The sequence below is a fragment of the Haemorhous mexicanus genome, chromosome 5 (assembly GCF_027477595.1).
Source record: "Haemorhous mexicanus isolate bHaeMex1 chromosome 5, bHaeMex1.pri, whole genome shotgun sequence".
Classification (NCBI taxonomy): domain Eukaryota; kingdom Metazoa; phylum Chordata; class Aves; order Passeriformes; family Fringillidae; genus Haemorhous; species Haemorhous mexicanus.
This window is the reverse complement of record NC_082345.1, coordinates 42,505,673-42,528,644: the sequence shown is the minus strand read 5'-3', so window position 1 is coordinate 42,528,644 and position 22,972 is coordinate 42,505,673. Positions and strand designations below refer to the sequence as shown.

Below are 22,972 nucleotides of genomic sequence, written 5' to 3'. Positions count from 1 at the left end.
CCAGTTTGTGCAGATGAGGGGGCAGATAGCTCTTCCTACCAGTACCCAGTGCTGTGTCTGTGCTCAGTGAGCTGAACAGTGCCTGAACACAGGCAGCCTCCAGCACTGCCCTACAGTTGTCTGTGCTGTGCACCTGGGAGCTTTCCTTCACCATCTTGTCCTCTGCCACATGACAGTTTCATCACCTGCATCATTGTGAAATCCATGCTACACTACAATGTATTTTGAAAGACAGGTGTGGTTAAGCAGCCCAACCAAGGACTCTTCCTTCTAGGCAGTCTGGAGGAAAGGTGGTATAGATACAAGCCAGTCAGAGGTCCTGGACTGGGTTGCTTTCTCCTGTTAGTGAAGTCTGAAGGTCTTCTAGGCTGATCACAGTCTCCTGCACCTGCCCTCCCACAACGCCCACTCTGATGCTGTCCTGCTCTGGCTGAGATGTGTCTCACTAAAGCAAGAAGCACAAATCTCTGGAGGCAGCAGTTCTTGTAGAATGCAGCTAAACTGAAGAGACATGCCACAGACTGCCACTGGGAGATACCCAAGGGAGGTCACAGACTGCTTGGCTTAAATCTCACAGCCTTCAAGTGGCTTGAACGACTGCCTTTGCAGAGTGGTGAAGGCGCCTGGGGGCCAGGGGAAGTGCCTACTGTATTTTCATCAGTATTCTCCTTGAGGAGAAGCACAGGTCCAGGCTGTGGCATTGCCATTGCATCATCGCCATGGTGGAGGTGCATATCCAGGGACAGTGTTACCACCTGATACTGCTGTAGTGCCAGGTCTGCCCAGTGAAGCAATTTACCTTTTGTTTTCAATCACTACCACTTCAGTTCTTTGTCCATTCCTGTTTCTAGGCTTGGACCTGTTGTTAGCAGAAGCTTTCATAAGCCTGGAAATTAATTTGATTGTTTGTATCTAAGCCTACATTGTGGATAATGGGCTGCACATATTTCAGGTTTCTAAATGACACAAGGACACCATTACTGAATGAATTGATGTCTTTGTGACCTTAAAATTGAGAAGAGTGAACATCAGAGGCCATAAATGGAAATGTTACCTGACAACAGTTAAATTTTGAGCAAAACCACTGAAGTTCAGAGTTCATTTTCCAAACAGCAGTGGATTTTGCAGCAGGTTGGCTTGTTCGGGACTTCCCTATGCTCTTTACTCTGTAATTTCACTGGAGATCAGTGCAAAGGTCAAGAATATTTGGGAGCTCCTGGCAGTCACCTCCAGAGTTGAGTCCATTGCTGACAGTCCTGCAGCTCTGAACAGCTCCATGCAGTGGTTCCAGTGGGAGTGACCTCTACAGCAGAAAGTGCCCTGGGGTTTTGGTCCATATGGCGGGAGATGCCTGGGCAAGAAGAGAGAGAAGACTCTAAAACCAAAGTTGGAACCAGATTATAATGTGAAACAGTGCTTTCCACCTCTAGGTCATCAATTCAAATCTAGCCTGTTTGGCAGTGACGAAAAATCATTTCCACATGGGCCAGGAGAAACGCAGGGTGAACACAGCAGTTGCTGTATCCAAAGAGACAAGATAGTCTGGAGATGAACAGTTGCACAATAGTTATTTGTCTGGACAGGTCTGCAAGGTATAAAGCTAAGTAGTTTCCGATCAGTTTATCCCTGAATAATGAGGGCTTGGTTTCTTTGCAAATAACTTATAATTTATCTCTGTCTACTAAAATGTAAGGTTTTTTCTTTGAGCTAAAGCTAAGAATGACTGAAACTTCCCCTCTGGCTTTCTCAATAGTCTGTCTGTGTAGGGAGTTATAAATAGACACATATGACGTTTGCCAGACAAAAGAGACAGCTCATGTTTCCTTAGGTGTATATCAAGGAAAACCTCAATGCTGAACTGTGTGCTAGAATTATTCTGAGACAGAAAATACTTCTTAATATTTTAGCAGCAAACTGCACAGGGTGCCAAACTAAACTTAAGCAAAATGCATCAGGAAAGCTTATCAAGTATGACAGATGATTAACAGGGAAACCCCACAGAGCAGCAGTGGCTGTATCTGTTGTGTCTGAAGAAGAGCAGTCACAACAGCAGATACTTCTGCTGACGAGCTGTATTGATTTTAGATGAGAACACCAATTTAAACTTTGCTTTTTGAAACACAGATACAAGGCCCATCAAATAGATATTTCATAAGCTGCACTGCCCTAAATATTTTATGGAAATGTAAATAATACTGGCTGAAACATTATAAAGCTTAGTAACGTCTATGAAGATCACTGAACTAACTGCCACTGTGCTTTGAATTTTGATTATGTTCTTGATAAAATCACTGGAATATTGTTGTGCTTGAACTAACCGTTCAGCTAGCAGATGAATAAAAATGATGGGTTTTCCCTTCCTTTTCTAACCATTAAATTTGTACTTGTTAAAATCTGTAATGGTGGGAGTAAGTTTAGGTCAAAGCAACTGAGAAATAATGAATTATATGAGCATAAAAGAAAACAGAATTGGATTTTTAAATACATTTCTTTCACTGTTTTATTCCTCCCAGGACGTAAAACCATTCCAAATGAAGCAGCTTACAGATACTTTGTATTGAAGGTAGCTTTCTGTAAACAAAATATATGAAATCCTAACCCTGATGAAGTCAGTTTCTTGGCTTCCATTGGATATATACATATGTAACTGGATATATGTGCCACTGCCTGAATTTTAAGATGACCAAAAGAGTCATTTGAAGCAGTGTGCTTTGAATTTGCCAAATTAAATACAAATTTTTTATGCCAGTCAAATAACTATTAAAAATCACTCTGTGTACTTGGAAAACTTCGATGCTCTCTGCTCTCAACGAGTGGAATAGAAATACTCTTTATCATCAACTAACTGGTGCAGTTTCTGACATGTTCCAGCCTCAGTCAGGGAAGGTCAGTTTAAAAGCTAATAAATATTTTTGCAATTATTTGACTTTGTATTAAAAACTCAGAGGAGTGCCAAGTAGGATAGAAAATAAAGAATAGTTTCACAGATTTTGCCAGAATTCTCAGCAGATTACTATTAGCCTCATTTATGAGACTGCACAGAGAACTGTGAAATCTCCTTTGAACTCTAAGGGCCAGATGGTTTTGCTGTTAGATTCTAATGGCCCACAGCAGTGTGCATACACAGACACTACGGTTGCCAGTTGACTGCAAACATGTGATGGAGGCAGGAGAATTCATGACCTGCACTTCCAAAACACAAGTCCCCTCGCTGCTGATGGGATAAAAAAGCAGTTCTGCTGCTGCCTCAAAAGGGAGATTGTTCCTAAAGCAAGCCATGAACATACCTGGACCTGAGGAGTGAATGGCAGGCACATCGTCCCATACAATTTCAGGAAGATTTTTGCTGAAGCTCAGGAAGCTGCAAGTGGCTTTTGCTGGAAGGTGAGGGTTTCCTGGCAGGCTGTGTGGGCCACTGGTCCCAGCACTGAATCATTCTGTGCTGGAAGAGGGAGAGAAAGGCTGGACTCAAACCAATTAAAGCTGTAGGGCAGAATGGTAGTTACTCTGCTGTCATATGGAACTGTTTGTAAGACATGATTTATTTTGGATTATATTGGTTTCAACTGGTACAATATGAACTTCCTGATTTTTCAAGGGTATGTAGACAAAAAGACCAAATATGGTTTTACTCATCTTTTAATTTAGAACTACAAGTGTTTGAATGACCTATGAAATTATTTTAATGATCTCTGCACAACAGAGAGCTGTCAGCACTATAAATGTCATCCTAACTGGATATTGGTTTCCATCATGGCCATTTAGTCTCCCCAGCAGAGCTACCTCCATGCAAATCTCTTATCTGTGTGAAGCTGTTGGGGAAAAAACAAAGAGTCACTGTTGCCAAGAAGCATCAATGAGACATCTTCATAACACTCAGTTTGAAGAGGAAGACACAAACAGAAAACCAAAGAGCGCTCTGTGTGTGCAGCTTGCCCTTGGAGCTTCGGGCATAGCAGTCAGGGGATGATTTGCACTCAAACCAATGCTTTTATTTCTGATCATTAAAAATGTGTTCCAGCATTGCTCTACTAGTTGATAAAGATTTACTCTTAACTTTTTCTTCCTTAGCTTTGTAACACTTGGAAAAGTCACAGGGTAAGAAGAACTTCTGTGAATGATAAGTGTGACAAATTGAATTTGTTACAACTTTAGACTGCTGGTACAAGATGACTATGAACTCATCACATGAGGCTGCTCTTTTGTTCTCACGTAGAAAGCAAAGAAATTGTTTGACCACTATGAGCTGTAAGGATCCATGTATGATGTGGACATAAAGCATATCAACAGAATTTGAAAATAAGAAAACAAAATGAGGGATGTGTGACTGAGGAGGAGTGGAAGAAGTATAGAAGATAAACAGCTGGGCTTTTAACGTTCAAAACTTAGAGCAAGGATAAAACCATCAAAATTTTGTGCATTCTCCTTTTCAGGCATTTTGTGGGGGTTTTTCTTTTCAAAGTTAGGAATATTTTCCTCAAGTTTTAAATTACTATCTTCTGCCTTACCTCACATAGTCAATATTTTAAGCATGGCAAAAGAAATGCTGCTGCATTTTGGATTTGTTCTTGTTTGATAGACATTTAAATGACCTTGTCATAGGATTTTTCCAGCACTGTAGCTTGTTCTTTCTGTCTCATACATATTTTAAAAAGATATCTGGTGTTGACTTGTACTTGCATATGATGTAAAAAACCCTGAAGTTTGCTTTCAAGGGTATGGAACATCAGCTGATGTACATGCAGTGTACAATAGCTGTTTTTCAAACTTAGGATAAAAATGAAATGTGAAAGCATTTTGTTGCAGAAATCTCCTCTTAAGATGGCTAACATAAGTGAGAGAGCCTCTGACAGAGTAGAAGCCCTACCATCTTACTCTGCAGGCTCCTAGCAGGGACAATACATATTTCAGAGCCCTCCTTTCTTGCTTACAACCTTATTTTGCCCCAGGGCACCTATTTAAAGTCTCTTGTCCATGGCTATCTTACATTTCCAGTCTTTTCCATAACCAAGGCAGATTGTCTTTCTTTCCAGATAATTGAATATGCAGATGCAACACTTGTAAATCAGAGGTGTCACTTTCAAAACCCTGAAAAGATCTTTTAATGCAGTAAACACAAAGTTTAGCAAGTTGAAGCATTAGTGTGTACAGTGTGTCAAAATGGTTGTAAAGGCATCACATCCACAACAGTTAAAGAAATTAAAGGGGTTCTTGGGAAATTTCTTGTTATTCCTGAGCACCTCAGTTCTTCTGGTCAGGGTGCTGTGAGTCAGCAGGCACTAGTCCTCACAGGACTGGATCTTACAGGATTTATATGTCCAGCCATATTCCCACTCAGCCAGGCTGAAGCATGAAAAGCAATGCCTTTGAGAATTGGCACTTGCAGTGATTCAGCTGCCACAAGCAGGAGCCCTCAAAGTGACATGAGTGGGCACGGCTCCCAGCGTGTCAGTGTGTGTGCCACTGACACTGGCTGAGGGACTGAGCCCTGCTCCTGGCCTTGCATAGCTAAGCTTCTTCCATTTAAGGCAGCCAGCATAACACATGCTGAACTCCAGAGTTCCAAGTCCAGGGAAACCTAGCCGGCAGTGAGCAAGCCCTGCCAAGGAGCTCTCGACGTGAAGCACTACGATAGCAAAGGTCTTGAATGACTAAAATTCTTGAAAGCCTTGGTCAGTATCAGAGACAGTTTCCAACTGGGCAGAGTACAATATTTTCCCTCTGCTTTTTATGAATGGCTGGATAGGGTTGTGCTGGAGTCAGAGTTCCCTGTGGAAGCCATTCATAAAAATAGCAAAACAAAACAAACACATGTAAAAAAAACTTTAAAGGTCCAGTCCAAAGCCACTGGGTGCCAGAGGCTGGGAAAACATGCTGGCAGCTCAAGCCCCAGCTATCACTGAAAGTATTCAAGGGGCTTTTTGGTGGTCTGAAAAGTATGAACTGCTGTGTAGAAGGGCAGCTGGTAGAATTACTGTGACACATACTAGGCAGAAAGCCAGAGCTGGCCTTGTTTCAGACATTGTCTTTCCTCTCATTGAAGTGTCAGGACCTAATTCATGGAAAATATGGTGAGTTGGCAGCTCTTTCAGAAGATTTCATTGAGTTACAGGGAGTGAGAGTCACATGAACATAGAGTGCACAGCCAAAAATATATGGGGATTTCTGAGCTGGAGAAAACAGTCAGCCTCTAAAAATGTCTGTGGATTTAATGTGGTTTGGGAGTAGACACATGTACAGGTGTAATCAACAGGCAGAAAAAAAAAGAAAATAAAATTTAAAAAAATTTTGACAGATTACAGAAGAGCTCAATGAGTTCTATAATTATGAGAGATTCCTTTAAAACAAATCATTCCTTTGTCCAAGAGCAGCAAATGTCCATTAATGAGTTCAGGGCCTGCAGTCCACCTGGAGAAAGCATCAATAAAATGTGTGCCTTGATAATCGTTTCTCCATTGCAGGGGAATTTAATGGAAAATGAAAGGGTCCACCCTGAAGTTTAAAGACAGACCCAGTCATCAGATAGTTTTTTTTCCTCTCATATTTATTTGAGAGCAGAACTTGGAGACCTTTATATACAAAAATATAACAGCAGCAGGATTCCACAGGGTTAGAAAAAGACTGAAAATAAACAAAGCATCTCTTGTTAAAATGGGACACTTGTAGTGGGCAGCCGAATTTAATCAGTTAAATTCAATTTACATTTTCATTGATCCTTCCCACTGAAATACTGCTCTAAAAGGCCAGTTACACTAAACTGCTTATTCTGAAATATTCCAGTTATTTCCTACTACACTGTCATGAAAATTAGGTTTTGGTCATGCAGAGGGATGGCATGTTGGCTTCTGCCCAAGCAAGGCACTAAAATCATGGGTGGGATTAGGAAAAAGCAGGAAGGAAGGGCAGGAAGAAAATCACTGGGTGCAATTCATAGACTTTAAATGTCCGGGGGAGGGAGGGAGGCAGGCAGCAACTTTGTTCCACTGAAGTAAGAAAAGCCTTTTTGTTGTTTCTGTGTCAGGATTTCATCCTTTATCTGTGGTCTTATTGTTCCATGCTGCTTCCAGCACCCACAAGGGTCATCCCATCATCTGGGCGATGCTGGTGTATTTTAAGCATGTCTGTATTTGTTCTTTAATTGGTACTCCTCTTCTCCCAGGTCACACCAGCACCTTGGTGGGTCTCATGACTCATGTGAGGACTGTTTCCCAGTCCTGGGTAGGACCAGCCAGGAGGGAGACTTGCTGAGAATCCATGGTGGTGCCACCAGGTCCTGCATAGGCACGTGGACCCACCCAACCCGGCCAATGATGGGCATCCCTGTAATCACATGAATAGGCTTGCATCAGCTTCATGCAGCTGAAAGAACTCAAACCAGAACTCACAAGGGCTGGAAGCACTGTCCATCTCAGTCTCCTTGCTTTTGGCAAGGGTGGCTTTGGTCAGGTGGGAAGCTGTGGCTCAGGAATGGGGTTATGTGTCCTTCACCTCTCTGCCTGAGCTTTGACCCTGCTTGTGATGAGTAGGGATGGCTTCCTCACAGCAGGACACTCCACTCACAACTGAGAGTGTCGTAAGAGAGCAGCAGCAGAGACAACAAAATCTAATTATAAAATCAGGTCACTCTCATGGTCTGATAAGTTAAGGCAGCAGTACCATAGAAGAGCTGAAAGATGTTAAGGCTAAATTAGATTTCACTTTGGTTTTAATTGTACAAAGTTAACATGCTCCTCTCCATCTACAGTAACATGAAGTACTTCAGAGCAAAGTTGATAGGTATAGGAGAGGTTGGGTGTGAGAGCTGGGTATGTCCATCTCTCCATTTCTGACTATGGGCTTTTCCTGTATTTTATTTTTATTGCTCAAAATATTTTTCCTAGCACTCATAAAATCACAGTTAAGTGTTTTCACTTAATTTTGTTTCTCAGTGTGCCTTTGTTTTACTTTTCAGCCTCAACAAGTGGTTCAAAAGAAGCCTGCTCAGGTAAGAAAAACTAATTTTAATTATTTAGACTACTTTAAGTGAAATAATTTTTCAACTGGCCTCTTTTACTGTAAAGAAGGAAGGGAAGTGCATCAATTGTATGAGCTGGGGGACAGCTGTTGCCTTGCTGGGTGCAACCACCAGAACAAGTCATGCGGTGGCTCTGGAAAGAGAGGAGGAAGCAGGGGACAGTGCCTGCTCAGAATTGTCCTCCTTCTGCATTGGTCACCTTGCAGTGATAATGCAGACACACATGCACAGTTCTGTGGTGTAAGTCCAGCACATAATAAATATCTCTGTGTGTCCTGAATGTGGATAGGTGAGAACTGCATTACAGCAAGGAGGGGCACATGCATGAAACTCATCTCCCTGCTTTTCTTAGTGTTGCATATAGGTAAAGCCTTATAAAATAAGGGCCTTTGTGAAATCATGGCTCAGGCCTGTTACTTAGGCTAAGTAGAAGGGAACTGTGGGAGAGCGACTCAGCTGGAATAGAGGTAGAGAGATGTGAGAGATGTGCTCTGTGATGGCCACATGTCCACATCGTGGTGTATGGTGGTTGGTGGGCTTGGGCTTGTTATGCCTTAAAACTGTGTAAAGTGATAACCAGCTAACTGCTTAAAAAGGCCTGGGTTTTGCAATAAAGCAGCTCTCCTTTGCACTGTGTGGGGACTCTGCATCACTCTGCATTGTCACACTAAAGGATTCTGTAGATCCACAAAATATAATAGGCTGAACTTGGTAACCAGATTGGATCTGTCATAAAGACTAACACATTGGAACTTTTTGTGTTGGGTAGTATTATTCTCTTTTAACACTTTGAAAAAAATGCAAGCCACAAGGTGTCATGAAACCAGTCCAACACTCCAGTTAAAATCCACTTCATTTTCTTCTCCCAGTCTGCCCTGTGTTAAACACCCCAAGAACCTAACTCTAACCCTTTTTATATGTGCACTAACAGAGAAAAACCTCTGGGCATGGGAGCAAGTCCATGACTGCTCGGCAGAGTCCATGGGCTGTGCTGCTGTACCTCCATGTACATGAGTGATAGCTGAGTCAAGAGCATAAAGGGTCCATTGCTCTTCTGGAAAGAGGTCTGCTTTTAGAAAGGAATAATATTTCAAATTTTCCACCTTGTGTTTCTAATACATTAATAGGAACATGGTCATAATATCAACTGCAATCTGAATTAAGAACTGTTGCATATGAAACAGAAAACATCCTAGCTATGAATTGAAGGGTTAAAGTGATGTAACTCTCCAAAGCATGTGCAGGAATCATATTTCTACAAAAGAAATCAATACAGTTGCAGCAATGACGAATCCACAGCACAGCTTATAATGTCTCTGAATGGTGGAGGTGACACACAGGATGAATGTAGTAGTACTTTTAAGTAAGGTTAAGTTTTGCGAGGAGAGGTAATGCCTTTTGTTAGGCCAGCTTATGCAGAAAAACAGCCTAAGTCCCCAGCAACCTACTATGCGTGATCTGACTCCACCACACAATTCAGAACCCAGGGTCTTCTAATAGAAGAGATTTCCTCTCCATGTCTTGCTTATGTCCTTCAAATGTTACTGCTACAATCAGGCTATTCCTACTACAACATGGTAGTAAACCTGCTGGTGGGCACAAAGCCAGCTCTCTCTTTTGTGGCACCTGAGTGACAGGGAGGCTAAGCCCTGCTGCAGAGAGGAGACAAATCCAGGAGGCAGAGACTCCCGGGCGGCTGCTAATGTTGCCTTTTTCTCTGGTACGCATCAGAGCTCAGTCCCACTGAGGTCAGCAGGAAGAAGAGGTCTAGAGCTGATGGCTGTCGCCTAGCCTAGCAGAAACCATTGCTGCCAATGGCCTTGTGGTGCTGCCAGCTTTACAAGCTGACCGGGCACTGACTCCTGCAAGTGTTTTGTTTGCACAATAACCATGTGCAGCCCTGGGTGCAAGAGGAGAAGAAGAAAGATCTGGGACTGAAGCTGGGCTGGGGTGTAGGAGGACAAAGAGGGGACCTGGACTCTGTTGTTTTGTAGCAGAACAAAGTAATGACAGATTTAATTGATGGCCAAATGATGTAGGCATTTGAACTGAAGCACTAGCATTCCCCATATGGATTTTCCCGACCGTTTGCCGAAGCAGTGATTTTGGTACGGATGCTGAAGTGTGTGTTAGCCAGCTGGATGCCACTGCTGCTGCAGCAGTGCCTCAGCAGCGTCTCTGTAGGCAGAGACAGAGAGCAAGACAGAGAAAAGAAAGCCTTTTGACATTCCCATTAGTAATGGAAGTGTTTGTGCAGAAAGTGAGGAGCCACAGAAGAATACATGAAAGGAGAGAGAAGGCTGTTTAGATCTCTCCAGTTACCACAACTGACTAGTGAAAGAACACCTTAAATTATTTATATGCCATGTCTTTACACAGACAACTTTTCTGTTTTTAATTTTTAGACGAAAGGATGTTCAGTGAAATCACTGAACTTGTCTTCAACCCTTCCTGGTTTTACCAGGCCCCACTCTGATGCTTGCAGTACCACACCATTGCAGTTTTGCTGTTATAGGTGCATGGCAAAGAGCAAAACTTTATCCCTGTGAGCAAATGCCCAGGACAGCATCTTCCTGAGGCTGAAAGAAGGAGAGGTTAAAACAATGTAATTCCTGGGATGATCGAGAACTTCATGCTCCTGGGTTTCACTCAGGTCTGGTTGCCTTTCTCTGATTTCTCTTTATAGTACCTAATTTCCCTTTAAAGTAGGGAGGTTCAGACTCGGAATTAACAACAAGAACATGAGCTCATGCAGGCTTTCTAATCTGAGCTGTCTAAGGAAATAGTGATAAATTATATAAACATGGGGACTACATGGAAGTTCATGGAGGATAATGTAAATCTTATACTACATTCAGAGGAATCTCTTCCTTTTCCATCTGTTTCCTTCAAAATATCCTCCCAGATGGCTTTACCATGTGGCAGTCTGGATTAAGTTAGAAATGTATACTTTCTTCATTGGTGGGGACTGTGAGAGATTACAGTCAAGAACTGCTGGTTGATGGTGACCCTTCCTTGGTAAAAGTGGCAGAAACTCTTGCCCACACTTGGTCCTGTGGTCTCCTAAGATTTCTATGAGTGTTTGTTTGCATCACTCTTTCTCTTGTTCTTGCTGCTAGCAAGTATGTCTCTTGGGTTTGTGTCACTTTTAAAAGCACAGAACCAGATAAAATTTTCATTTTGCAAATAACAGCTCTGTTCTTATCACCATTTCCCAGACTTGAAGCATCATGCAGGGCACTGCCATGCTCTAAATCTCTTCATGGATATCAGCTGTCCAGTTTAGGGCCATACAGATGTTTATGTAAACTTCTTCATTATCTTTAAACTTTGCCAAAGTTCTGAGGATTTACCATCACACAGAGAGTAAGTAGCAGCAGTAAAACCCACTGGAAATCTACACACCCATGTCATTAATAGAAAGCTTTGAATACAGTGGTATATTCACATCTTTGTGATGATCACTGATGCATACTCTCACACTTCCTTGGGGAAATGAAGAAAAGAGCCAGCATAACTGCATGACATTGGTAAGTTTAGCACTTTCATGTAGATGTTTGCCTAAACCTCAATAGAAGACTCTTTTAAACCTCAATACAAGACTCTTTGTAATCTGCTCTGTCTCTGAAGAATGTACAGGCAGATCTTACAGTCATGACATACTAATATTTTTACCAAGGTGTGCAAATACACAGTCCACACAGAAATTTCTTCATTTCCTCATTTTTAAGCAATTTGTAGCAGCTATTGACTCAGCCATATGGGGGAGTTGCACTCTAAAATAATATGAAGGAAGTAGATGTTTTGAGGAAAATACAATGAAAGTGATCAAAATTTTCTGGAAACAGGACATGTTTATTTTTTTTATTTCTGCAGAGAAGACATATCATGAACATAGAACAGCCCTTTGAAATTTTTATTATTTCTCTTAAAATCTCGAATCCTCGGAAATCCTTTGTATCTGAGTCTGAAAGACAGCATACCACTCAGACAGACCATGTGTAGATCAGAATAAAAGTGTATCAGTCAGAAGAGTACAGTTAAGTATACATAGAACGGTGTACACAAGAAAGTATACAGAAAACATATGCCAAAAGAACAAGTGAAGCATACTTCCCTACCTAATGCTACATGTAGTAGATTTTTTTAAAACAATGTCCCAAAAAATCAAATCCAACAAGAATAAACACTAAAAAGTGTAGTCTTATTTTGTACAGGAAAGAAGATCTGGATTTCCTACATTTTTTCCCACCACTCATTTCTCAATGTCAGTATCAATAAAGTTACGCATGTGAATAATTTATATATATATATATATATATACACACACAGAGTTCAGGTTGCATCTATTGCATATGTCTACTCAATGTAGGACACAGTAAATGCTAGAAGCATCACACAGGCTCTGCAGCCCAGGAGCTACAGCTGTGGGTCACACATTGGTGTGCAGCCACAAAGTTGCAGACTGTGAGCCCATGGTGGTTGTGTGGCAGCGCCAGTGTGCTGGCAGACCCCGGCCAGTAGGCTCAGGGAGCACGTTCCTCATCACTTCTCTGTGCCATGCAATAAAACTGCACTTACACAAGCCTCAGGCCTTCTGTGTATCTGCTAGCCACCATATGTGAATGCATCCTTTTCCCTTCTGGGAAATGGGAGACAGAAATGTGGTAGGAATACTCCAGAAATCCACTTTAGCAGGTTGAAAAGAAGCTTCCAGTGTCACAGACAGGATGGCACCAAGCAGGTGCACATGCACATCCAAGAGAGTGAGTGCCATTGTCCAAGGCCACGCTGTGTCCTGTGAACCCAGGAATGCTGCAGTCTTATTCAACTGAGCCTTGACTGTAGAAATACTGAATAATCTCTGCCCTGGAAGTTGACCTAGTACCCTGTGGTTTCATTGCTCTTTCCACTGCATTCAGCAAGCTACCTTGTGTCTCATGGACTTTTCTTGTGTTTATTGATATGGAGAGTCAGAAGGTTCCCAGGGAAACTCCCAAAAAGTCATATCCTAGAGAGGTAAAACTTTCTTTCCCAATAACACGTGGAATTTTGTACTTTAGCACAGGATAAATGTGTATGTGTTACACAGGCCACTCTGGAACATCCTCTAATGTACTGTAGGCTCTTGGTACCATGTGAGCACTTGCTGGGCAAGCATGTATTGTGGCTTATGGGAAATAAGGAGAGTCTCTAGCTTTCCTCATGGATGCAATAGATGGAATTTCATGGAGGGTACTGAGCATTACATCTTTACCTTTCTCCTTTCAAGGCAAAATGGTGGAAACTGGTGTGGTTTCCAAAGGAAGATATATTCAGTCTTCATTTTTCTTTTATAAGGGGTTTAGTGTGACAGGGAGACACTGAATAATTTGTCTGATGACTTTGAAAAGAAGAACAAAAAGCTGGTTTTTTGAAATAAAATAAGAAAAGGAATCTGGGGGAAAATACAGAAGTTGCAATTACTGCTTCAATGAACAGATGAAGTACTAACCTGGGCTAAAGAATGATGGCTAGAAGGGGAGGTCGGTATATTTGAAAGAAAATATTTTCTTACTTACATGACATAACTTCTGAATAGACTCTGAATAATGTAGTTCAATGATGCTGAATACCTGAATCAGTGTAAGACTGAGGTAGCTAAGGTTTTAAATATTTATGGTTGTCATTTATTACATAGCTATGATAGAGGAATATTTTTGAGATGGCTACTTCCAGAAATTTGGCTGTAAATAAATGAAACAAATTGATTGGATTAAATTAATGAATTAAAAACTCTTCAAGACAGGAGTATATTCAGGCATTCAGTCACTTTTAAAGACTCAAAAATTGGAAATAGCTCAGCAGCAGCCCAATTTCCTGTCCTAGCAAGCTCTCCAGGCTATCAGGAGAGAAGTGTTCCTAGTGCTGCTCCCTAAACCTGAGACACAGTGCAGCTCAGGATTTGAAGGTCAAAGAGCCTGAATGATCAAGCAGAAGAAGCATGGTTTGATTTGATTGAGTCCACAGATCTGTTAAATTCAGATGTGCAATTCTGACAGTAGATGCTGACTGAGTTTTGCATCCCCATGCTTAATGCACCTGTGGTCCACGGGCAGGCTAGGGTGCCTGTCACTGTGCCCCTTACAGTGCCTAAGGAACAGAGGTGCAACAGTCACCACTGTGCCTGGACAGCACAGCTCCCTTTGAAACCATGACTTCTGACAACTGTGCTTGTAAGTTCCATTTTGGGAAAGTCTCACAGTGCCTTGATTCCCCTTCCACTAAAACTGAGGAGCTGATGCTCCCTTCTTGCATAAGGGAGTGGTCAACGAGCACGCACTTATAATCTGATATGACAAAAAAGGAATCGGATTTAGTGAGATTTTTTTTTTTCTTCCTGTCTTGTGAAGGACAGTCTCGAGGTTTCAGTCTTGCCTGCTGCAATGTGCCACTTGAAGATGTCATGTCAGCCAGTTTTATGAGTCAATCAAAGAGCAGGAGTGCTGTGACTTAGTTCAACATAAGAGGAGCCTTCATCTCTGAACAAGAACAATAATGGATTCCTGACAGCTCAAACATACAACATTTATTTCCCTGAGGCAAACTCTAGGGCGGGAGGCAGCTTTCTGGATGAAGCACTGGTCATATATTTGCTCATTCAGAGCAAACACGGATATACTTTCAGGTCCCTGCTTTTTTTCCAGTGGGCTGGGCAAGACCTGACCCTAAAAGCAGGGATGTAAAACTTCAGGGAGTACAGCTGTTGAGCCAGTCCTTGCATAGCACAGGGAGTGGGTGTTGCAGTTGGTGGTAGAAGGCTAGAGGATTCAGGGGTGAGCTAAAAGATTTCCCTAAGCCAGCAACACTCCTCTTCAGCCTCTCCCTACCTCTTCCCTCCCCGCTCCTTGCATTTGGAAGAAGCCTGAGGTGGTCAGGCAACATCTGTGGGCAGGGTGGCTGTGTGTTTGACCCCACTGCTATGACCACAAATGGTGTTTAGGGAGGTTCTCCCTCTGGTTCAGAACCTGGCTCTGATTTGACATGAGCTGGAGTCTCACTAATAATAGCCAGAAGAGAAGGGGTTGTGGTGTGTACTTGGGAAACACCATTGAGGAGCATAGCAGTGTTTAAAAAAGTGCCAGTCAGGAGTAAATTAAACAGTGCTACTTTTGCATACACATGCTACACATTTTGGCTGAGATTTTCAAGAGTAGCAAGAGTCAGTGCTGCTAACGCTTGGGTATCTTACTTCATACAAGACATGCGAGACATTCAGGATTCTCAGCAGCACATGGCTACTCTCTGAAAATAAGGAATATTTTAAGATATATCCTGTCTGATACTCAGAAAACTGATACTACCAGCATGATCACTCTGTGGACTTACAGTAATGAAAATAATCAAAATGCTAATTAGCAAAGATGAGGAGCTGATGGCTGCACAGGAGGAAAGTGCTCTTTGGTGAGAGCTTGGTTCCTGCGCTTCTCATAAAGGACTCTGCATTTTCAATGGTCTGCATTGCTGTAGCTCCTCCACATCCAGATGAAGCCACTGAAGGATGCTCTATTCCCTGACTTAAGGATTACTACAGATACTTCAGGGTTGTATCCTTGCTCATTTTTGCACCAAAAAACATGGGAAACAAACCTATGTAACCATTTTTGGAAATTGCTCTATCTTTGCTGTTCCAATTCAGCATATCAACTCTGCTGCAAATTTTATTTTAAAGATTAAGTATGCTGCAATGAATGTGTAATAAGGTAAGCACAAATAGAATCAAAGTTAAGATCAATGAAAACACAGTTTTTGTCTGTTAAATAATTTGTTCAGATAGATAGTTACAGTCTTCACTTATCAGCACTAATAAAGTTTGGCTAGGAAAATGAGCAGTATTCTCAGCCCTTATTAACATATTCAAATATATTATGGAAAGAAGCAATAAGAAGACAATATTTTTTTTTTTTCTGGATAAATGCCAGGGAAACCTGGTATTTTGTGAATTTTGTTCCTTGAAATCAATGCTGCCATGCTACCCCAGGGTGACATCTGGCCTCCCTGGGCAGTCCCTCAGCTTGTGACACCTGTGCCAGACATTAAGGCTAGGGTGGACAGGCTGAGCCTGTGAGCTTGCCTCCTCCCTTGCAGTTCAGAGAGTACAACTCAGGTGAAGGATTCATAATCAGTGTGAAACAATTCTGATAGACACTTTAAAACCATTTTTCCTAGTGGAGCTTCTATTCTATATCATTTCAATTGATGCTCTCACTGTACTGTTCCTTAGTGCTGAGATGGAGTGAAGCAGCCCAGACGACAAACATGGTCTGTGACAGGCTAGGTGCAGTTTGGGGGCCCATTCAGAACTCACGGTCACTGATTGCTCATTGGGTATTTTAGGCATGTGACTGCTGTGACAGTAGACAATAAGAAGTATAGGAGTATCAAAGCCTCATGTTAGATCATGCAGTGAGAATTATGGTCCTAGGCACTTCATGTTGAAGGCTACAGAAGTGTGTAGGTGGTTTTAAGGCATCAACACTTTGCCAAAGAGTACATGACGGATCTAAATCTCTGCACAGCCTAGTGTTTGTGAGCATCTTGAGTTCATCCTTACCGGACCTAAACAAATAAATTTTCTTTTCTCACACTGAGGAAGGAAAAAGCCCTTAAAAGTCACTGCCTGACTGTTGGGCATTGTAGCAGTCACATTACCATAGCAAACTGTCTCTCTTTTCATTGCGATCCCAATACAAGAAATTCTAATTTATTTATGAAGTCAGCTCCAGCAGATGGTGAGCATCAGTGTTGAAGTTCTGCTGTTGGTCCCACTGTAAAGCATTTCTGGAAATTCCAGAATGTTTTCAGAGAATGTTGGCTGAAATCTCTCTTTAGAAATGACTAATGATTATATTAGAGAGGGATATAATATTGCCAGTGTAGTTCTTGCTTTTCCTCTGCTCTGTCAATGTAGTCACATTATTCAGGGCTGATCTCTGATCTCAGGTTTGAAGAGTTATTTGCCACACAACAACCATGGGAAAAGAGAAGGAGAGAAATAAATGAATCACCCACATTCTGCTTGAATTCAGATCTCAGATTTCCCACATCCTGGTATTTAATTTCTCACAGAGTTACCAATGGTTGATCTCACGGCAGGATTAGTGGGAAGAAAAATGAGAGCTCCATTGAAACCAGACTTGAGTCTGGAAGGAAAGAACATGTGAGCTCTAGGACCCCGGAGATATCAGATTCAGGGTAGTGAATGGCTTCCACCCCCTCCCCTTCCCTGATTCTCAGGCTTATTTTGAAGCAAATTCTGGAAACTGAATTCAGAACAGCAAAGACACAGTTACAGTAAGTTAAGGGGCTCACACATCGCTTCAGTTGTCTCTTGAGAACTGTGTTATAGAATGAAGCATTAACTATAATTTATGTTAGTATATTTTTTTATGTTTAGAAAGGAGAACAGATTAACATTGAGCTATAAATTGCAGTAAATCTGTCTCAGCTGTAAATTAAACATGTTTTGAACATACATTTCCATGAGGATACCTTCTCTGATTTGATTATAGAATGTATATGTGTTCAATTGGAAAAGAAATTCCCATAAAAGATTCTATAATCAAAAGGAAATCATCAGTATCTACTAAATTTGAGACCCTCAGTCACTTTGAATCAGGTTATCTTGGTTTGAGAAATAGAGCTTTGTCCTATGGATCGCTGCAGAGACAGATCTAGAAACGTTGAGTCGTTGCCCTGTGCTGAGGAGGCCAAACTTTCTCTCACTTTCCACCAGATTCAGAGTGTGAGATATTCAAGAAGTAGAAAAAAACCTTTAAATGCATCACTCTAAATCCTTTAGGAGTTGAACATATTAAGATGACAAGAAGAGTTTGTCGTTAAACTATAACTACCCTTTTTGGATTACCTGGTTTTTGTAGATTTATTGGCAAGGTGGCTTAAATTAGGGATATATTTTTAGCCTGCAGCATTACATAATAAAATAGCAGCTGAATTCTTCCAGTAAAAAAAGGGAAGGGATGGGGGAAGTTTATTAAAACCAACATGAATCTCTCTGATTTTGCTTTTCTGTCTGCACGAAGAGGTGCTCCATGGTTACACAATCAGTAATGTTTGCAAGGGAAGCATTTCCATTGCCCCATTGTGCTTAGGAGCTGTCGCCTGCCTTTCACTGCAGACCTGCTGTTTAGTCTGAAACTGAAAATTAAACCCAGAACCTCAGCTCTCTAAGTTAAATACTCTGCATTGCTGGAAGCACGCAGCCTTGCCAGTGTCTGTGTGGCAAAATCCATGATCAAAATCTTCAGACATTTTTAAAAGCATTTTACAAGTCTGTTAAGCTTTACTGGTTTTGTTTTGATTTCGTTGGGGGGTTTTTGTTTTTTGTTTTTGTTTTTTGTTCTGGTGTGTTGTTGTAGTTGTTCTTGTTGTAAAAAATAATTTTTTGAATTATACTAGAAAGTCTCATGTGAACTGTGCTGAACCAGCTCAGGGAGCCTGGCTCACTATCTTTAAGAAACATGTTTCTCATTTTGGAGGGCTTTTCTGAGAATGGCCAGGGCAGGGCAGAGCCGTGTATGTTAAACTCACTTCTTCGGTGGAACAAGAAACAAAAAAACAAGGGATGAGAAAAGCCAGGGGAGGTGGTGGAGAGCAAGGGTGGCGGTGGCTGTGAGACCACGCACCCTGCGCTGCCGAGGCTGCACCGGCAGCGTGGCAAGGGCTGCTCAGCCCCGGGGCTGGCGCTCATAAAAATGTCACCAGTGCACTTCCACTGTGAAAGGCTCTTTTATCTCCCCTTCCCACAGCCCCTTTCCAGAGGGTACGTGGGGCTGGGCCCGGCGGCTGCTGCTTGGCCTCCCTGCATGGCTGGACCCTAATGAGGTGTGTGCGGCTCTTGGCTGCAAGTTTTCAATCTCTTTCTTATTACTTCAAAGCTGCTGCTCCGAGGTTCAGACAAGTTTGATCACTTGGCAAAATCTCTCAGCTGGGATTCAAAAGGGAAGATGCTTTATTTTATTATTTATCGCAGTAGATAGATAGCTCTTCCCAAACTACTCTTCCCAGTGGCTTCGTGGTCAGAGCCACAATGTTTTTTTAAGTGATAAATGATTGAAGGTGAACAAGTTTTGGCAGTTGCTTCCTGTCTGTAACAAGTGGTCGTTTTCAGGGGGAGAAAAAAACAAGAATAGAAATATAACAGGCCTTACTTTATTTTCCTCTTCATACTTTATATTTGGTGGGAGTGGAGGGAAGACCAAAAAGTAAATGTGGGTTTGACCTCCATTTCAAAGCCCCTGTAGTCTTTCCCTACCCCATTCTGGGAGACCGTTGCTGTAATCCTTCTCTGCCACTCAGCATAAAATATGCAGAGAATCTGGTGCTTTTTCAAGTATCTCAAGGGCTCAAGGGGAAGGCAAATTCACTCAGGTTTACCTCTGTGGACTGCAGTATCCTTTTGGGCTTTTCTATCTCCAGTGCCACAAGAAAGCAGAGCTAACACAGTCACCCACAGCATTTCAGCGAACTAGGCAAGTCGAAGGATTTCTAAGGTTGGCATCCATCTTCTTTCATCTAATTATGGACACAAATATTAGTGATTAGAGACTATTATTAGAGCCTCTGCTTGCCTTATGCTCCAGTCTGGATTTTGGCTCTGAATGCAGAGCAGTTTACAATTCCTCCAATTTACAGCATCCACAAGAGGTTTATAAGAGCAGCTTCTCAAAGTTGGGGTCAGTTCAGCTCAGTTGTATATGTTTCTAACAGCACCGCTGCCTTCTTTTTCTTAATATTTTATTTCCTTCCCACCAGAAATGTTTATATATTGTAGGGTTGAAGCTCTCCAAGACAAAATACATCTCTGTCAGTGTTGCATAGCACCCACAATTGCTTCAAGCACCATTTTCACTTTAGGTCTGTGCTTTGCAGACTTTAAATGGTGTTTCCTTTAAAATTCTTCTGACCGGTACTGAAATTTTGCTGAAGATTTTCAGTCTCCTTTAATCACATGGGGAACAGATTTTTTCAAAGTGTTTTGACCTGCTTAGGTCAAAAAGGCACTTGCTGTAGTCAGATGCCAAAACGCGTTTAAGAAATCTGGCCTGACGTAACTTAGACAGCTGAGTCTCAGTTTCAAAAGGTTCAGCCACACAGGCTTTGGCACTGAGTGACTTGCTGCCTTGCAGGAACCTCATTGCTGAGTTAATTTCAGGGCTGCTTTAAAATCCATGGCAAAGTTGGGCACCTAAAGCTGAGGTTCATTCAAGATCATCTGTAAGAGAAATTGAGAGGTAAGGCAGGTACATTTAGGTTTTAACTAAATGTCAGTCAGACTATTTCCTGTTTCTGGAAGTTCTCAGTGTGAGCTCTCCTGGATTTAAAATTTCTGTGTCAGATAAGCCCTTTCTTTCAAAGTAACCAGAGAGATTCATTATCACTCCATTATATCAAACTGTTGTCCTAGTGAGAGATAAGCTAGGAGATGGAGAAATGTTTTTTATTTCCCCTTTATCTAACAGGAAGAATAGACTTGAATCTATATTTTAAGTAAGCTGTTCTGACTTAAAGAGGAATGTCTTTTCCTGTCCTGTCCTGTGGGAATCCTCCTAAGCAATGTCTTAGTCCCCTCCAGTTATCTGAACCTGTTGCTTAAGGACCAAAACTTGGCCAAGCCTGCCCAGATACTTCCTCCAGCAGAGGAAGGGGATCTGTAGTAGTGGTTTCTCTGTGTGTAAGGATGGTTAACTCTCTCTGACCTCTACCAGCTGAGTCCTAGCACAGCCCCAGCAACTTCACTTAGCTGCCTCAGCTAGTTCACTTCCTCCAACAGCTGGGGATGTGTATTACCCAGTAATCCCCATGAGCAGCCTTTTGCTAGTCAAGCAGTGCTATTTCAGCCACAAAAGAAAAGGACACACTTAATTTGCTTACTAACTATGCAGCTAAAAAACCGCAGGCTGGTGACTTGCAGGAGGGAGTCAGGTTTTGGCTGTATTTTCTGTACTCCCTTTCTGTCTTTCATAGAATAATTGATTATTTATATAAAAGTGGACTGATTTTAACAGAAGAAAGATTCACCTTCCATACACAAAAGTTTAAGGGGGAGCCTTCTTCCTAGAAGGTAGAAAACCCATCTTGAATACCTACTTCAAATCAGAGAGCATGGGGATTTCAAAACAAGTCCATGTGTGAATTTCCAATCTAGTGCTGTTGTGTACATATACGCAATTTTATTTAAAAAAGTCTTACTTTTGCTATCTCTTATACATTGCCTTGAGTGTGAAAACTTAGAGGACATCACTATGTCAAATTGATCTTAAGGATACCTTATAATCCTTAGACTGCTCCCAAGAGTATTAGGCAGCTCTGCACACGCCCACCAGAAAGCACTTGGGCATTGGGAAAGTTCAGCAGCAGCTCAGCAAGGCTGCTTGCTGGTATCTAAATATTGCTGGTATCTAAATAATATGCCATGCTATGGCCAAATCTGTGCTCTTTTGAAGGCCACCATCTTTGCAAAATGCAGTGTGCTGTTAGAGGCTAGGTCAATAGGAACTTAAACATTTAAAACAAGAATGTTGATTTCCAGTCCCTACATCTCAACCCCAAACTGCCCCATCAGCTGCATCTCTCTCTTTTTCTCTTTGTTTATATTTAATGTCATTAAAGTACTGAAAGTTGTACTTCCTTGGGGGGGAACCTGTCTGCTCACTTGTCCCAGGGCTGTCCCATGACTTAGTCAATGATTGCAGAAACAGAGGTGGGAGAAGGCAGGGGGTCTCAGAACTGCTCTGTAGCCAGAGTTTTTGACTGTCCTGTTAGGCACCAAGCTAAAGAATTTGTGCTCCTTCTAGCATGCAAGCAGCTGTAATGTACAGCAGTTGCTTGCTTGTGGTGTGGTTGACTTATATGTGTTTAGAGACACAGTTCCTGTACTGAAATAATTCCTTAAAATAATTTTTTAATCCAGCAGTTGGAAGGATTGTATGGCCTTTTCTGGATATGGTCATGGTAATAATCTCTTCTGCACTAATAAAGCCTTTCACTGTGACATGTGAAGTATACCTGCAACAATTTGAGTTCTGAATCCAGCTTCTGGAGTTAAACTTTGCCTTGCTGCTGAGTGACACCTGTCACTGAGCTCGCTAGTGTGCTTTGCAGAGAGTGCAGAGCTCGAAACAGGAGATTCCACCCTGGGCTTCACACAGAGCAAACCTGCTCTGAGTGTCTGTTAGTGCTGTAAGAATTTCTAAAGCAGCTTGGTGCTTTGCCTGTGGAGCGGTCGGGATGGCACTGTCTCAGCTGGGCAGAGTCAGGGCCCTGGCCTCTGCTCTAGAAGCCATCTATTCCTATCCCTATCCCTATATATCAGGGACTCCTCTGAAAATATTAGCTTGCATGCCCGGAGATTTCAGACATGTTAACAGCAGACAATGGTCCACAGTTTGCAAGTTGCTCTTGTCAGCAGTTCTTTTTGACATATCTATTCAACCATACCCTCTTGGGCTTAGAAAGCAGCCAGCAAAATCTGTGCCAATAGCTAATACTTCACTATAAAATAAAAGCTGTAGCAAATTCAGAGGCTCCATATGTAGCATTACTGTGATCCTGCAGTTCATTTCAAAATGGGTTTTAGTTTTTTTTAATCTGCAGGTCAGAAATTCATGAGCAGCAGGTGAAAAAAGTGAATTGCCAGTGAGTTTCATGGGGGCAAGACATTTAACCTTGAGGTTTTGTCGAGGGTATTAGAACAGAACAAACATTTTTACAAAAATGCCACAGTTACCTTGCTACAGGTGAGGGAATGCTCCTCACAACAATTGTTTCATCATCAGGTTTTGTTTTTATCAGTTTGTGGGGTTCCACCAAAAAAAGAACACAGGGGACGTACAATGACCAAACTAAGTATGTCTGTTCTTCAGGCCACTAGGATGCTACTGGCTGCTTGTAATTTCA

At 41.9% G+C, this 22,972-nt stretch overlaps 1 protein-coding gene across 1 annotated transcript in view; it reads left to right on the top strand.

The window, feature by feature from the left end:
* Positions 1 to 22,972, top strand: part of HMGA2 (high mobility group AT-hook 2) — a 109,562-nt gene that overhangs the window by 78,405 nt on the left and 8,185 nt on the right. The window contains exon 4 of the mRNA XM_059846964.1: positions 7,952 to 7,984. Coding sequence (XP_059702947.1) covers positions 7,952 to 7,984 — 33 coding nt within the window. The remainder of the gene's footprint in view (positions 1 to 7,951; positions 7,985 to 22,972) is intronic.